Raw genomic sequence first — 17427 nt, forward strand, 5'->3', positions numbered from 1 at the left:
GCAGCTGACGCCGCCACCCCAAGGGTCACCCATAATTCACCCTTTCTGTGCTCTTAATTAAATATTCAGCCGTAACGTCGTACATCTGTACATTACTACACACAAGAGATCTAATTCAGTAGCTGCTTTGGACAAGATTAAAAAAAAAAGAAAGACTGAGCACTTTTATTCAAAGTCGAAACAAATTATTACAGAAGATAAACGATAAATATCTTCTCATTGGCCGGCACTAAGTAACTTGGAGAGGTGGTTTGTTAAAGCTGTTTTCTCTCAGCTTTTCAGGGTGAAAAAAAAAAAAAAAAAATCAATGAAATAGCGCTGTCTTGGCACACAGTCTTTGCAAGCCCTTGGCAACAGGCAAGAATGCATCCAAACTCTGCTTTCCAAAAGGCTGACAACTATTGAATATAGTCAAAGGATTGTTTTTATCTGCCAGCAACCAATTGCGAGCTCCCACTCAACCCAGGGGGATTAGCAAGAGTGACAATGCCAAAACATCTGCGGCCGCTCGTCTCTCCACCCCTACAGCAAGTGATGCATACGGATGATTTATTTAGTGCTGCTGAGAAAATGAAGCAAAGGATGAAGTAGGTTTCGTGGCCGTGTGCTATTCTACTGAGAAATATCTCTCTTGAGGAGCCATTTGTGCCGTGAAAGTCAACATGTCGGTGTCAGAATGCTTTTAAGTCCAAGTCTGTCAGAGATGGAGCCAAAGAGGTCAAGGGTCAAGTTAAGGGAGGTGAAGGGTGATGGTGGTGGCCGTGCATGGCGCCTCAGTATGAGGAGGTTTTGGCAAGAGCGCGAGCACCAAGAGTCAGAAGTGACTTGTCCTTGAAACTTCTCATATTAAAAACGCAAGGAGGCAGAAAACGCATCCCTGGTATTTCATCCTGTTCAGCGGAAATCGTCGGTCGTGGGCCGATATTTGAGAGGTTTAGATGCGGCCGTGTGGACTGATACCAACGGATTCTGAGGATTGTTTTGAGTATCAACATCAGCATCTATAAAAATTGTCTCATTGTTGATCATGTTCTGGGCACATGAACGCTCTTCTCAGTGGATGCTGTTTTTCTTTTAAACTGTCTAAAACTCTAAATTATTCAATGAAATATAAATAAAAGACTTAAAAAAAACAACAACAAATATGCTACAGCTGCAACTAAGGGTTATTTTGATTATCAATTAATCTGCCAAATATGTTTTGGATGCATTGATTAATTGTTTTATCCATAAAAAGAAAAGTGTTTTAAATACGCCAAGCCCAAAGTGACATCTTCAAATGTCAAAAATGGTTGATTTTCTTACTTTTTCTGACTATAACTTTAATCAAAAATATTAAGGGACCATGTGTGACCCATGTGACCAGTGGGGTTAATGAGGCTGACTTTCTGGTTCCCAAACAACCACAAGCCTCAGGGGGAAATTGGTGGCCGCAGTGACTGGGCATGACTGACTGGAGGCTGCCTCAGCTTCACGCTTCCTGCCCGAGGCCTTATCCTCCCCCAGCAGCCCTGCCGTTTCCCCTGCAGCCGTCCTTTGACAGGAAGCAGGAAGCGGCCAGGCTTGACAGTGTCCTGTCCTGGGTCGGCAGCACTCCGTCTAATGACACCAACTGCTCTCCGCTGTCAGCTGCAGAATAACAACAACACGCTGTCTGGACGTCTGCGAGGTGTTTTTCTTGATCCACTCTTGAGATTCCTGCTCTGGCACTTTCATGGCACGTTAAAGTCGTCTTCCTCATTTCCTGCCTGAATTCATCCTTCCCGGCTCCGCTCCTCCTGCAGCCCGGCAAAATTGGCATCACACCGGCGGGCGACTGTGCGGTTACCAAGGAGATGTGATCCGGCTGTCTCACGCGTCGGCTCAACATTCTTCACCGTGGAGATTGCGGGAAGCTGCTCTGACTAACCAGCCAGCTCTCCGCTTGTCAGCAGCTCTCTGGGACTCAGCTGTGCCACTGTGGCATTTTTACTCCTAACCCAACGGAGACGGGCGCTAAAGTTCTCAGAATTGCTAATATGCAAATTATTTCCTAGAAGAAGAAAACAGGAAGGGATTCAGCGATCAAACGGCTTCCCCAGAGTCAAAACACAGGGCTGAAAACCAAGGGCATTTATAGAAGGGGACTGACCAGCATGTACAAATGCAATCACATTTCCTTTCTGGCTCACAATTACACAACAACTGCTATAAAGAATGAGTTTTTTTTTTTAAAAGAAATGTAATGCTGCAATGTCAGAAAGAAGAAGTGGCAGAAAAAGATAAGTCCGTCTGTCAAGTGAGTTTGTCTGTCAAGTCTATGTGGCATGACTCAAGCAGGAAGGGTGGGGAGCAGTTTTCATTGGCAGGAAACAAATGCACATCCCTTTCTCTGGGCCTGCGGAATGGGAAAAATGAGAGGATGTAACATTTCCAAAAGCAGCTGAGGTCAGATGGCCTATTTGTCTCTCTCTCTTTCTCTCTAACACACACACAAACACACACCCAAACACACACACACACAGAGAGAGAGAGAGAGAGAGAACTGAAAGAAAGTGATCGACTGCCAGTGGTTTTGGTTTTGGTTAGGAGGTGTATCAGGACGACCACATGACTGTTGTAGTGTATCTAACATGGCAACTGAAACAACAAGGATTAAGTAAAGATCCATCTTTTCCTGAGTCTTGAAGTTGATAGAGAGATACTGATCAATAGCAACAATTTGGCCAAATGCTGACAGTTCACTTGAGTCCATGCTTTGTGTCCATTCATCTACTCACAAATCCATAATGCAGGACGGCGTCCAGAGGATACCACGCTATTGTGTTTGCAGGTAACTTTACATTCCAGGTTTTAGTTTGTATGAAAAAACTCAGAGACTTAAACTTGCTTGATATATTATGGGTAATAATTCACAGAGACCAGTTAAAGTTAAATGATCTCCAAAAAACAAAACGAGGCCGATTTGAATTGTTCTTCTTGCTCGTGTGTTTCCATGAGCTGGTGTGAAAAGTTCAAAGTTTTTTTTTTCTCTAAGCTGTCAAGTTGGTATAATCCTTTTCATACCGCTCACATCTGCCTGTTGTCTCAGGCCGGGGCTCGACATTGTGATATGAGGTATGTCCCTGATAATTCAATGGTTCAATATTCAGAAAATTACACATTTAGGAACAAACAAGCAGCTGCGGTGCAGTCTATGTCGTTGCTTACTTGCACATTCGGTGCTTGACCTACACATCTACACGGCTTTTTACACACAATAGCTGGTTGCATTATATCAGATCCCATATGTAATATTACCCCTGGTCTACAGAGAACCAACGCTCTGACTTAACAATATGTTCCAAACACCATTTTATCTTGAGAAATGAACAAAAAGATCATGGTATGATATTCGTCTGCAATGCACAGCCTCCTCTAATCTTCCACATTAGATTTTCAAGCAACAAATCTCCCCCATGTGTTGCCTTTGTGCAGCTAACTCTCAATTCCCATTTGCGGCAACCTCTCATTAGCATTTGAATGTCCCACAAGGAAGTTCAAACCACAACGAAATTCAACAGTCACCGCTGTCAACTGCGCTGTCATATGGTGATAATGTTACTTTGGAAATGATCAAAGCTGAGTTTCATTTTACGCTGAAATGAACTGAAAGCAGTAGCTGCTAAAATCCTCTGTGATGCTTCGGTAAAATGGAAGAATATGATGTTTATGTGTTTATAAAGAATGTAAAATCCCCGGTATACTCCTCTGATGTAGCGTCTGATATACCAGCTTGTATCTGTAATACAAATCTTGACCTGCTAATGTCATTGGCCACTGAGAGAAGTCAATACAAGTCAGAGATTAGTCCATTATATATTGAGGCTATTAGCTTCCAGCTCTGGCCTCCCAGCGAGAGAAAGGAGCTGCTCGGCTGTGCGCTCCTCTGCGGTGGGTTTGGTGAGGCCACACGGTGGATGAAGCCAGCTTTCTGAGCTGCGAGGATGCCGACTCTTTGCAGCACACCTCCAGAGACTCTGAGGCGCAGGAGCTGAGGCGCATGCGTGCGACAGGGGCGAAAAGTCAAGCCGTGCATGCAGCGGTGTTACATTCACACATGATCTGGCGGCTTCCCCCTGCGATGCATGCTCTCACTCACCCCACCACTTGTTTCGAGCAACGTGCATGTTTTCACCATCACACCCACACACTGCTGCAATGACTATATACTCCCCTAACATCATACAAGCAGCATACCTTTATGTGTATTATGTTTACCAGTCAGGAAACTATCATTCATTTGAAGCAGCTGTTAGATTATTCTGATTATTTACAACCATCCACAGGAGAGTAGTGGGAGGATCTGACCGCTGATGATTAAAAAATGATAGCGAGCATCCTCTGTCACTGAAAAAACCAACAGCAGAGCAAAAAGACTGTTTGTCTCAGGACAAATTGGAACCTCAAAACTGTCAAAACCACTTCCTATTCAGAGCTGTGACTGGCTATTAGCAATTGCTCAATTGATAAACGGTTTCAATCAACCATTTAGCTCACGAAATGACAGATAATGCCAAATACAGGTGAAATGCATTATTTTCCCAACTTATTTTGGTCTATAAAACGACAGAAAACAATGAAAAATGTCAGTGGTGACATCTTACACACACTTGTTTTGTCCAGTCAAACAGTCCAAAATCCCCAAATATTCAGTTGGCTACCACATAAGACAGAGAAATGTAGCAAATCCTCACAAATACGAAGCTAGGAAGCTGATGTTTGGCATGTTTGCTTGGAAAATGACTTGAAAAGATCAACAGATTATCAAAACAGCTGCCAGCTAACCTTCCATCCTTCATCCAAACACAATTGATCAACTAATTATTTTTAGGTCCAATGACAAATCACAACATGATCACATCCAGGCTGACGTCATGTTGTTAATGAAAAACACAGATTACAAACACACATTATTATTGAAGTTGAAGCTGTTACAAACAATCCAGTCAAACAAAGAGAAAATCCGGTTTATTACATCAACATCAACATGGTGAGTGTTAGCGTAACCCAATGAAGGAGAATTACTCCACAAGATGAGCTGGCGAAAGAACAAGACTTGTCTTTTGTAACAGACCAGCGCCGTGTAGGTCGATCAAAGAAAAACTAAAATAAACTACTCCAAGCTTTTATCACTAATCCTTCGCTTATCATTGATCAGCTGATAAGTCTGCCAGCAACACTTCCTACCAACCAGCCGCCCGCGTTGTAAATCTTTGGGGCACGCCGCCAAGGAATGTGCTCCTTTGATAAACATGCACAAGGAGAAGTAACATTATTCTTTTTTTTCTAGCCTCTGAGTAACGTTCCTGAAGCAGTCATGAGTCCTCGGCCAAAGTCACAGGCGAGGACTCTGCAGAGCGCTTTATGGCATTCCTTGAAGTTTTTTCTGCAGACGAGTCTCAAATTTCACACTTTATGGGACTCTGCTGGGTGAGAGACCAGCTATTCCAAAACCACAGGTGTATCCACTCCCACGGGCCATTTGGATGTTCAGACATTTGAGCAACTGGACATACAGAGGAACAGAAATACGCCTTCACTGTGACAACTAACAAAAGCTTTTAATCACTCGAGGAAACTGTGTTGATGCACAGTTACACTTGGATTTCCCCCCATTTTCAGAGTGTGAGTTTCTTTGACAGCTGCTGTCATGATGTAGAAAAGGTGATCTTACACTTTTCCCTGACATTAAATGGCATTAGGAAAAGGTGTAAACAGCTTGTCTTGCAGGACCATCAATGCTTTTCATGCAAGCTTGAATGATCTCAGCAGGCCCTTGGCTGTTCTGGGAAAGGTAGCATTCAAATTCGGTACTGAAAGGCTGCATCGTGTTGTTTAGCTTTGGTACACACACACACACACACACACACACACACACATACATATACACACAGACAGACACGGTCCAGGGGCAAACACCAACAAAGCAAGCACAGACAGAGATGCACTGTTTACCCCTCAGGACACGACAAGACAGCCAGCCGTCACAGGACAACGCTGTCTCCCGGTTCTGCAGGGCCATCCTTGAGAACAACAATGTTACCACTGCGCTGATATAATCACAGAAGACAAACAAACACAAAAGGCGAATGAAGGAGGATGAAGAAGATCTGTGGCTGTTTTGTTGCAGCTGAAATCCAGACATTCAACACTCTCTGTATCAAATCCAATCCATTCAATAGTCGTTGGGACATTTCTGAACGAAAGCGGCCGAACATCAAACATTGCCATCCCTAGAACAGTGTCACTAGCATGGCTAATAAAAATTGTTACGTACTGTATTGTACCTCGAATAATAGAAATAATAGTTAGAAACCATCATTTGAAAGCTGATGTTATTCAAACAAAAATCCAAGAATTCCAAAAGCGTCATGTAAACGCATCCTGGCTTCATTGATAGTACGCCCTGCCCCATCAGAGATTAAAATGGCTGTCGAAAAGGAGGGAGACCTTAACACCATCCATCCGCGTGAGAACGGCAGCAGACAGATGTGAACACTGACCCACTCTTCCTCACCTAAATCTGGGGAAGAGCAGGGGGATCAGAGTGCCGGAGCAGGGTCTAGTCTGGGGCTAATCCGCTGCCGGCTAATAGCCCTTGATGATATACGCAGTGCAGCTGTGGCAGGAAGGTAGGCCAACAGCTGTGGCCCACAGACCGATTATCAGATTTCAGCCACAGACAGCAAACAAGCCTACAAACAAGCAACACAACACAGTCTCACCTCCTGCTGTGGGAGTCAGAGAGCAAATCAGAAAATGGCTCCGAGGTTTGTTAGTATTTTTTGGGGGGGGAAACTTAAGAGTCAGATTTCCGTCCTTTGGATGCTCTTTGATGCATCATCGCTCTGTAATAATCATTGCATTCCCAGAGGTATCTCTGTGATGATGTTTGGAACTTACAACTGCGGTCTACATACCTTCCCTAAACACATCACATTTACTCAGAACCTGGAATTTCCTCCGTTCAGTCGCCATTTTGTAAGGAACACCCAGCAAACGGAGCGTGAGGCGATGTGGTAGCTAAGCTAGCGGGGTTTGTCATAGCTCAATTAAAGCTCTTTCGTCTGCGCTATTAATCAGCCGGCTAATAGCCCCTTTGCTAGCGCGTAGAAACAGCTAAAACACGGCAGTGGAGTCGTTTTCAAATTTAAATTCTCCCAAAACTTTGATAATTTCTGACACTTTGACTTCCAAGCAAGCATTATAAAACAAAAACTATCTGTTTGAGTTTAATTTAAAGCAACAGCCTGAAACATTTCCACACATAAATAAGTCAGTTTTACACTTGACTGCTATTTAAACGGAAAAGCAGGTCTGTGGAAGCAGATATGTAAATCTTGGGATAAGAAACCTTCACCTATCATAGCACTAGGATCAGTATTATATTACTGTGTTACCTATGAGGAATGCAGTGAAGAAACACTATGACTACAGCTTACTTGGTTCTGAAAATGTCAAAACTGAGACTGAGAATCTTGGAAATCACCATTTAAACCGCTTTTTTTCTTTCTTTTTTTTTACAGTGCTATTTAACTGGAACAAGATGTCATGTGCCATGTTGCCAGGGGACAAAATAAAATGCTCCCATTCACTCACACAATATGATTCACTGGGTTTGGTGACACAGGGGACAAATGATGAATAAAAAGCCATAACTTCATTAATAATTGAATCTTGACACAGCTGAGCTCCTCAGTTGCAAATGTTGCAGAATGGAGACATAAATAGCCAGCACTCAGTTTTGTTATGTAAAGTCAAGAATGATAAAAACCTGTCTCATCCTTGTGAATTATTCATTGTTTTTGCAAGGGGGGGGGGGGAACGGTACAGTACGGTACTAAAAGCGGTCCAAAACATCAATCTTAATCAAATTAAGGACATGAGGGAAAAAACCTGCTTTTTTTGACAGGCAAAATAATGAGCCAGTCTATTTTTTTTTTTTTTTTTTTTACAGTATCTGATAATAATGCAAAATGTAACTTACAATGCAGCAAAATATGACGGTTTTAGTCTTTTTAATCCTCTTAAGGACTCAACACTTGACTCACAGACAAGCACATGGTACACAGATGTATTCAGTGTTAATTAAGTACGTGACAGAATATACAGGCACCAACAGGTGAAACACTTGGCTGTGACAGAGGTGAAAGTGAAACTTCCTTTCGCTTGAAAATCACGTATTTCATTGGATATTCAGGTAGTTTCCCGTGTGAGAGGTGAAACTTCGCCCTCTAAAAACTGAAGAAGAAGAATCAAGCGTTTTCTCTGCAGTTCTTTGCTGGTGGAACTTGACGTTACATGTGACAGAGACGAAGCCTCACATGACAACATGTCATGAAGGCTCCAGCCTCAGGCACTTTTCAGAAAAACAACTCGGAGCTACGATAATTAACAGATAGTGTATGTTTTAGTCTCCGCTCTGAATCTGAACTCAAGGACAAACAACAACTCTTCTGTGAATCAACACAGAGTAGATTTCTCTAAAAGTTACTGAATGGGGGTTTTATTGTTAAAAAAATCAGTTACATAATATTTTGTTGTTTAGTTATTTTTAATGCATTTCTTATATCCAGTGGAGGAGTTGCAAGCTATTTGGGTGCTGCTTGGGTGCAGTTTTTACACATGTACAACACCAACATAGTATTTTAGTGAAATTCTCTCTTTAGGCTCTACTTTAGGTTCTTGATTTGTTTCTCATTTCATTTAACAGTATTATTATAGATTCGGGCAGTAGACATCTTCTAACCTCCACTGACTGATTAACTTCAATAACAGTTTCGGAGATTGATTAATGGCCTTAGGTGCTTTGACTTTAGGTGCAGAGATTGATTCCTCTATTGAGCGATATAATGTAAAAAAAATAAATAAATTCCTTTTGATCAATACATGACAGCAGACAGAGTATTTTCTGCTAGTTGGACAAAATGAAGCCATCTTAAGACCTTGCCGTGGTTTATGGGAAATTGTGACGGGCAGTTTTCACTATATTCTGACATTTAATAGACTGAGAATGATTTAATGGGGAAATAATATGCCAAGTAATTAGAATTCATTTTTTAGCAGTCTTGCCCATAAATAGTGACTATTGGGCCAACATGTGCCACACCACACAGGAAAAAAACTGAATGTGACACAGATGTCTGTGCCACCCCCAAGTGAACACTGTGAACACTTGTTTTTTGTTTTTTTTTATGCTTTAAAACCTACATTTCATCAGCTCCGGTTCTTCCTGCACCACCAAACACCAGCAGATTTTAAAATGCATGACCCGCCATCAATCGGAAAAAATGTCTTTATTCTTGTAGTGATTAAAATCTTCAAACGGCTCCTTACAGATGAGTTTTGTTTTTCCACATTGAGAGATCCAACAGTTGATAGGAGTCAGGGCAACTCTAAAATGACATACAGTAAATAAACACAGGAGCTTTTAAAAGAATGGTAGGAATGTTAAGTCCACTCCTTGGACTTACGAACTACATGAAAGAATGACGACTTAAGGCGATGATTTTCATTCCAATATAAATGAATAAAACTCCTCACTCAGCAGTTTCTTTTTTTCAAATAAGGGATAACATCAAACTCTCTGCAAGCTAAAAAAGCCGGGACTGAAAAGGCTTGTTATATAAAAGTAAAAAAATATAAAAAGACCTCTGCCTATTAGGTCAAGCCCAGCCATGCTTGAATAGAATGACTGTGAAAAGTCAACATTTTTCTGGTCCTGCCCATGTGATGTGGTGTGAGAGGCATGCTCAAAGGAATGCCAATGCAGTGAGGGTTTCCCTTGTATCACTGCCGTGGCTCTGTGTGGTTTAGGGGAAAACAAACCCAATGACGCAAAGTGCCATCTGTGGGGTAGAGAGCGAGCGACAATACACGCCCCACAGGGGAATAACAAGTGCCTGCTGCTAATAATAAGCTGTATCAGAGAAAAAACCGGAGAAAGCGGGAGTAATCACCTGTGACATTTCCATATAAGCAAATGTCAGATTTGCTGCTGAACAACAAACGCAATCTGCCTGGTAGTTTTTATACTTATTTCAGGCCAGTGTGTTTGCTCTTCTTTGAGATGCATTTGAGTGATGTGTGTGTGGAAGAAATTAGAGATGCGCTGATAATTTTGTATGTTAATGTCGCAGTTACTGATACACAGTGAGTGTTGTATGGTTTTTCTTTGAGTGTATGTAGAGGAAAGAGAAAACCAAGTCAAGAGTAATATTACTATTGTAAAGCTGCAAATAATCATTTCCATTATTAATTATTCTGCTGATTATTTTCTTCCTTGCTCCTCCAGTGTCAGAAAATATTGAAAAATGTCCTTCTATGTTTCCTAGAGTCCAAGGTGGCATCTTTAAACGTCTTATTTTGCCCAAGCAATTATCCAAAACCCAAATATATTCAGTTTACGACGATAAAAACAGAGAAAAGCAGTAAATCATCATGTTAGAGAAGCTTCAAACAGACAACGGTTAGTGGTTTTCCTCGAATAATAACCTAAATGATAAATAGATTATTGTAATACTAATAACTGATCAATGAATTGACTAATTGTTGTGTTGCTAAGGCAGCTCTAATTAGCCAGAGTGAAAACAAGATCGCAAAACATTATCACTGTGATGACTGTCGTATCAGACTGCATTAGCTTTAGCTGGGTGTACCTAATAAACTGGCAACTGAGAGTGTTTTACTACATTACATATTGTAGTGCTTCTTAAGTTCATAGAAGGTGATGAAAACAGAGTACAGCATTGGCGTACGTCTGCGTTTAATAGATGAAATTGGTAGTGATTGTTATCGGCTTGGCACCAGCTGAACTAATTAGTCAATTAACTTGCAGGAAAATTATCAATTATAATTTGATCATTTGGTTAATTGTTATAAGCTGTTTACCAGTCATGCAGGGACATTGAAAGGAGATTTTGAGATTCAAAAACGCCTTTCCTGGCAGAATATGTTCATGATACTCCAAATATAAAAGTCCTATTTTGGAGGTTTTACCTGTAGTGGGGGCCAAAAAAAAAAAAAAAGTAAAGCTGACTTGATGGTGGCATTGTAGAGAACGTCATGGCTCATAAAAAAATCAAATCCCCTTAGTAGCATAATTCTCGTTGGCAAATTTCATGGCAATCTGCCCACAAGGTTCTGAGAAATCAAATACTCGGAGCATGAATTAACAAATGAAATTCTGTGCAATATGCTTGTTAAACCTTTTACAGATTAAAAAAACACTAAATATCTTTTGGGTTACTGTGTCTAAAATCCAAAGATTTTATTGCTTTTCTCTGCTTCTCATCAGCGTAATTGAAATAATAAATTCTAAGACTCTGTGTTCCTGGAACATGGGAGGGCATTTACTGTTCTCTTTGACAATAATCAATAATGGAAATCCCAGTTAGTTGCAGCTATAATCTCTCGCATCTGGATGAACAAACACAAAAAAATAATCACCCACAACACTTCCACAGAAAAATCCAACCTCCGCTCAAGAGTTTTTCTGGGAAATGCAGTGGGAAAAGAAAGAACATCACAACAATGACTGATTTACACTAAAGATGTCACCTAAATAAAAACCCAGACACATCAACCAGCTTCCTGGTCTGCCACCCACACACAAGTAACACACAATGCCCCCATCCCCTGTGTCTCAAGTAATCAAGACAGCGGGCCAGAGAGGTTATTTTTAGGGCTTTATCTCCCCATCTCGCTGCTCATTGTTTTCCATATTTCTGCACTGATACAAGTATAAACAGTAAACATCTTTGAGTGCTCTGCTGCTGCCCCAGGGAGAGAGAGAAAAAGCTACAGGATGGAGGCTGGTGATTCATGAATACTTTTGTGTCATTTCATGCACTGATCAGTAATTGATGTGTGGCACTGAATTAAGACAACATGATGCTGCAAGGACTTTTTTTTTTTTTTTTTTGCACATCTAGATGAGTCAGTGGAAGCACGCAGAGAATGACAACTCTCCTGCGGAGTCAACTCTCCCCCTCAGGTTACAGTATTAAATATTCACTGCCGTACTTTTGCATAATTTACCTTGTCAACATACCAAGGAAATGACTTGGAGAAAAAAAAAAAAAGGGGTGAATGCTCTCAGTTTGAGGACAGGAACTCGGCGGCTCAGCAGAAATCCAGGGCATTTTAAACAAACTCCTCTTCAGGCAAAGTGATGCCAAAGGCAGTTTTGCATCTCAAGGAGGCTCTTTTGGGTCCCTGCATGTCTACGCAGGGATCAAACAGGGTAGTGAATTTTATATAACAGACACTAATCTAACAGCACTCATGACTGTAGGCTGGATGTCTGCTGCTTGTGTTCTGCCACAACCTGCGTCTGATGGGTGTATCCCAGTTTGAGTAACCCGACCGGCTGATTATCCTCTCCGAGATGTTTCAGGAGCATCTTGCCTTTTTGTCTAAACACTGAAGAGCATGATGCTCGTTCTTTGGTGCCAGTATAATGGTCTTCCTTGTCATGTGATCTCTGTGCAAAAATTCCAGAGCGGCTACTGAAGCCCAGCGCACATGGCGGCCCTCTCTAACAGATGTTTTTCGTTTGTGCTGCTGCAGTCTCTCGGCTCTGAGGCACAGAGCCAGAGAGGTGATTCACGATGTGAGCCTTTTCCTTGTTACAGTCAGCAGACACAAAGTGTGCCCCGGGTTCACAGTAAACACGGCCCTGGCTCTGTTTTGTTGGATTTTCTATTGCTACAATATAATAAACTTGTAAAGGACTGAAGTTAAAAGTGATGGATAGCACAGATTGTGAGCTGTTATTGTGTTGAAGAGAGGACTAGGCTTATGTTTTTCCTCCTTTAAACAAACCATCTGTGGTTACTGTCCTGCTAATGTTAATATTTGCATATGAGCTGTGCAATTATTTAGCTACAAATAATCCCCATTAATTGCTTTAGAATGAAAATGAGCAATAAATTTGTTGGGTAATGTTTCAGCTTTAAATGACAGATTACACCTATAACTGTGAGTCTGAGGTCATTCATGTCTTCGGCTAAATGTGTTTTAAAGTAGGAAATGAGGTCATGCTTTGGCATTAATGTACAACAGCGAAAGTGTGTTTGATGCTCTATTCAATCATGGCAGGAAGGATGCCAGTGGAGGGTAAGGGGAAGTGGGAAACACACACTTACACCCAAACATATCAGAACCCACCTCCCTGACCTTATTACAATCCTCCTACATAATCAAAGGTGACACAGCATCATCATAGAGTGCGACTCTGGGTGTGTTCCTGCACAATTTTTCACTGCTTTGAGAAGAAATCTATCATTTTTAAATGCACTCTGGCCTGTGTGAGAGGAGGGAATCTCTGTAATCTTGAAATAGTTCAATCCAGATCTGACTGCCAGTGACCAGAAGAGGTTTTTCTCTCTCTGTCTAACACACACACACACACACACACACACACTGCTACAGCCTGGCAGCATGCTCTGAAGCTGTGAGTTATGTAATAGTGAACACAGAGAGCTCCAGGCCTGAGTGCACATCCTCCTATTCCCTGCACTCTTCCACCAAAGCCATCCACCCCCCCACCCCCACCCCCTCTCTATTATATTATTCTACATCTCTGGCAAGAAAGAGCAGCAGCAAACACACAAGATGAGGGTTCACCTTCACCACTCGCTGGCTCTGCATAACCAGTCCCCACAGAGAGGGGAAATGTCCATTTTTGCATCAGATGAGGAACTAAAATAGGTGTGCAAGATCAGAAATAACAGACACTGCAGCTCAACAGGTGCAATTACAGAAAGATATACAACATAATAATGCTTTTGGGCTTCTATGCTGTCAAACATCACCAGTTGAATTTAAGGTTGACTGCATGTAACCTTGACTGTACTTAAACGCCATCCCACCATCAAAACCTGGTGTGTTTTCATTAAAATATACATCTTTATATTATAATCTACTCCGTTTGGTTCTGTTGTTTAATTAGCCATCTTGAATCATCCATCCATTCATCCATCCATCCATCCGTCATCCATCCATCCATCATTCACAGGCAGGCTGACACCGTGGCCTTACCTCCTCCAGCACATTCACTGTGTTCCTGCAGCTCTGCAGTCGGGTGGTGAAGCTGGATGTTGTCGGGGAATTGTAATCCTCTGTTGTCTCCGAGAGAAACTCGGACACCGATATTTGATCCGGCATCCTTTAACGGGGGGGAAAATGCCCACTGGAGGGTTTTGGCGATGAAAGCTCAGAAAGACAAAACCATGTAAGATTTAAAAATAGAAAGAAAGCAGGGGGAGTCTGGTGGACGGGAGAGTCGATTTTCCACGCAGAACTGTGTAAAACTATCGAGATGATTAAGACGTGTCTTCTTCTCCGGTGACTTCTCAAATGACTTCACTGTTCCCCAGGGTCCATGGGAGGAGGGAATTAACTAAATATCTGCAGGCTGTGTCCCGTCGGTGTGCCTATTCCTTGAGAGAATGTCTAAAAGCGACGCATTTATAAATACTGTCACTCTGCGTCTAACTAAACCTCGGAGGAAAAACCACCGTAAAGAATAGCGGATGCCCTCATTATGCTCTACAGATGTTCAATAAACCGCTTGTCGTCAAAACAGCCCACCGTTACCAGCCTCTGGTTAAAATTTATCATAGTCCATGGTATGCCGAGGTCGTCTCACGCTGCAGCGGGGTTTGGTCCTCTCTTCTTCAGCCGTAGTTGATGTTTTTTAATGCTAAACGCTGCCGCAGACACATTCGCTGCCACTCTCTCCTGCTCGGCCGCGCTCAGGCTCCTCAGAGACGCTGTCAAGCTAGCTGGAAGGGAAACATGATTTCCGGTCATGGTTTTCAATATAAAATCCCAGGTTGACTATTTGCAAATACCCAAATAAATGTTGGAATGAATTATGTTTTGAGAAGTGGTAAATAAAAATGTCAATGACTATGTGCCCCAGAATGTCATTTCTCACAATTTCAAATTTAAATAAAAAATTGCTTCCAGCTTTTTTCACGTTTTGTTAGTTCCCCAGTATGTTCTGGTTAAAGGAAAAGAATTTTAAAATTACATTTAATTAGGGAAAGATTCAATTTTTTAAAAATACGTTTGGGTTATTAATCTGAATCTTCAAAGTAACTAAGGTTATACAATTGATGTAGTGGATTAAAAAGTACAATGTTCCTCTCTGAAATGTAGCCTAGTGAAATAGATGTATAAAGTAGTATAAAATCAAGAGATGAGGTGCAGTTTTATGCTGTCTGATTATCTTGGACGGTGAAAGAGCCCAATTTGTGTTACTAGCCAGTTTCAAACGTGTGTATGTTTTGTAAATTAATTGTTATACAACTGCAATTCGTTGTTTATGAGATTAAAAATTAAACTTTAGCAGCTATATAAAGCTTCATCATAAAGCATACAAATACTTGCGGTACATATGTTTTTGCAACAAAAGCAGAAAGCTCGTGCCACAATAGAATTTTATGATTTTATTTTGAAAACAAAATTATCCGTTTTCCGGTGTTTTATATCTGTTGATGGTAACTCGACGCAAACCTCTCCCACCCACCTAGCCTGGTTGACGGGAACGAGGAGCCATTCTGCGCATGCGCGATATGGTATCGGTGACTGCAGAGAGAGCGGTTTGACTGTGTGCCTGATACAGAAAACAACGATTTACAGAAAAAACCAACAGTCGTGTGTCATTTATTTCACTTTAAGCTACATTTTTTTTGGGATATTTACAGTTCTCAGTATTATTTGAAGACCACGAGCCCATCTAAATATTGTCAGTTGGAAATAGCTGGTTTGAAAAGCTACTAAATTAAACATAACGGTGCTTTTAAACGCTATCGGTTGAACGTCGTCCATTGGCCTTGTTGATTTTAACGTAACTCAAAACTTTGAGAATCACTGTCTTAACAAACAATTTAGCAAAAAATTTCTCAGTTTTATGTTCTTATACTATGTGTCCCTGTTTTCAATTAGGTCAACAGTCAGTAACAGCTATCCAAATGAATCATGATGTACTGTTTCTGATCATTAATTTCATTTCCCCACGGTTTTCACACCCATGGTTTGATTAAAACAGAGCAGCTGGTTGTAATGAGTTCATACCAGTGTTACCTAATGTCAGAGGTGAGTTCCTCTTCTAACTCTGTTGACTGTGACTTGGAGAAAAGAATCAGTATTACAATAGGTTTACTGGGAATTGAGTGAGTGGTAATATATTAATGTCATATAGGTGTCCAAAGAAACATTTTATGAGTTTACAAAGTCTGTCATTGTCACCAGATTGAATATAAATTGGCTTTTGGGGCTCTGAAATTACAGGCTCTCATGTTTCTGGCTCTGATGGCGCGTGTATGGTGTAGCTATGTGAGCTCTCAAAAGGATCAGTTCAACTATTTCCAACTTATTTTAACTTCTTTCCCCCCTTGGGAATCAGTTTTAAATACGTATAATCCAATCTGTGTATGAGTGGTGAAAAGTAACTGAGAACATTTGACGTACTTTCAGTTTTATCTTATACTTCTACTACAAGGAAATTGTTGTACTTTTTAACTCCACTACATTTATCTGGCAGATGTAGTTACTTGTTACTTTTCAGATATATGACTTCACATTGAACAACCTCATGAAATACAATGCGTAGTTAGAGTAAACCAGTGTTTCCCAGCCTTTCTATGCCTTCAGATGTCTTTGAGTTATAAACACTTTCACCCCATTAGCACTTTTCCCCATGATACTTTTCAGATGGTCTCACTTAGATAATTGTTCAAGACCCAAAACTGGTAAAATTATCATTTTTTTTCTCCATAAAGAGAGAAAGAAAAGAAAAAAGTCCAAAAATTGAACACAAACTTGTGTATCAGAACTTTTTTTTGCTTCTCTCGTCTCCATTAATCAAAAGTATTCAGACCTGTTTTTGTGGCACGCCACACTGTGGTCAGGTGCATCCTCTTTGTGTTAATTATACTTGAAATGTGTCTAGATCCTGACTGGAGTCCACCTGTGGCAAATTAAACTGATTGGACATATTTAGAAAGGCACACACAAGACATGAAGTCCAAAGAACTCAACTTAGAGATCTGTGATACAGTTGTGTTGAGTCCTGGATCAGAAAACCATTTCTAATGCTTTGAGTTCTTCCCAGGAGCACAGTGGCCTCCATAACTGTGAAATGGAGGAAGAAGGTTGTAACCACTGGGACTCTTGGAGTTGGCCATAAAACCAAACTGAGTAACCAGGTAAGAAGGGAGGTGATGGGAAGACAGGGAGAATTGAGGGAAGGATGAAATGAACCTATACAGACAAGTCCTTCATCCAAGACTGAGGCGTCCTTTAGCAAGGCCCCCAGCCCGCAACTGCTCACAGCTGCTCACTGCTCCTAGTGTGTGTGTGGTCAGTACTTAAGGATGAGTTAAATGCAGAGGT

The 17427-nt window shown here is 41.2% G+C and overlaps 1 protein-coding gene across 6 annotated transcripts in view; it reads right to left on the bottom strand.

Moving 5' to 3' along the window:
• The window catches only part of asap1 (ArfGAP with SH3 domain, ankyrin repeat and PH domain 1), a 54682-nt gene extending 39913 nt beyond the window's left edge, over nucleotides 1-14769 (bottom strand). For 4 of the 6 annotated variants that reach the window (XM_022767114.1, XM_022767115.1, XM_022767119.1 and 1 more), the window contains exon 1: nucleotides 14065-14769. In XM_022767114.1, the coding sequence (XP_022622835.1) occupies nucleotides 14065-14190 (126 nt within the window). In that variant the 5' untranslated portion in view covers nucleotides 14191-14769. Of the gene's footprint in view, nucleotides 1-1828; nucleotides 1890-14064 lie in introns of those variants that run through there. The other 2 variants (XM_022767117.1, XM_022767116.1) reach the window with 2 other exon arrangements.
• Nucleotides 14770-17427: the final 2658 nt, after the last annotated feature.

This window comes from Seriola dumerili, unplaced genomic scaffold (genome assembly GCF_002260705.1).
Source record: "Seriola dumerili isolate Sdu_G_001 unplaced genomic scaffold, Sdu_1.0 BDQW01001124.1, whole genome shotgun sequence".
Classification (NCBI taxonomy): domain Eukaryota; kingdom Metazoa; phylum Chordata; class Actinopteri; order Carangiformes; family Carangidae; genus Seriola; species Seriola dumerili.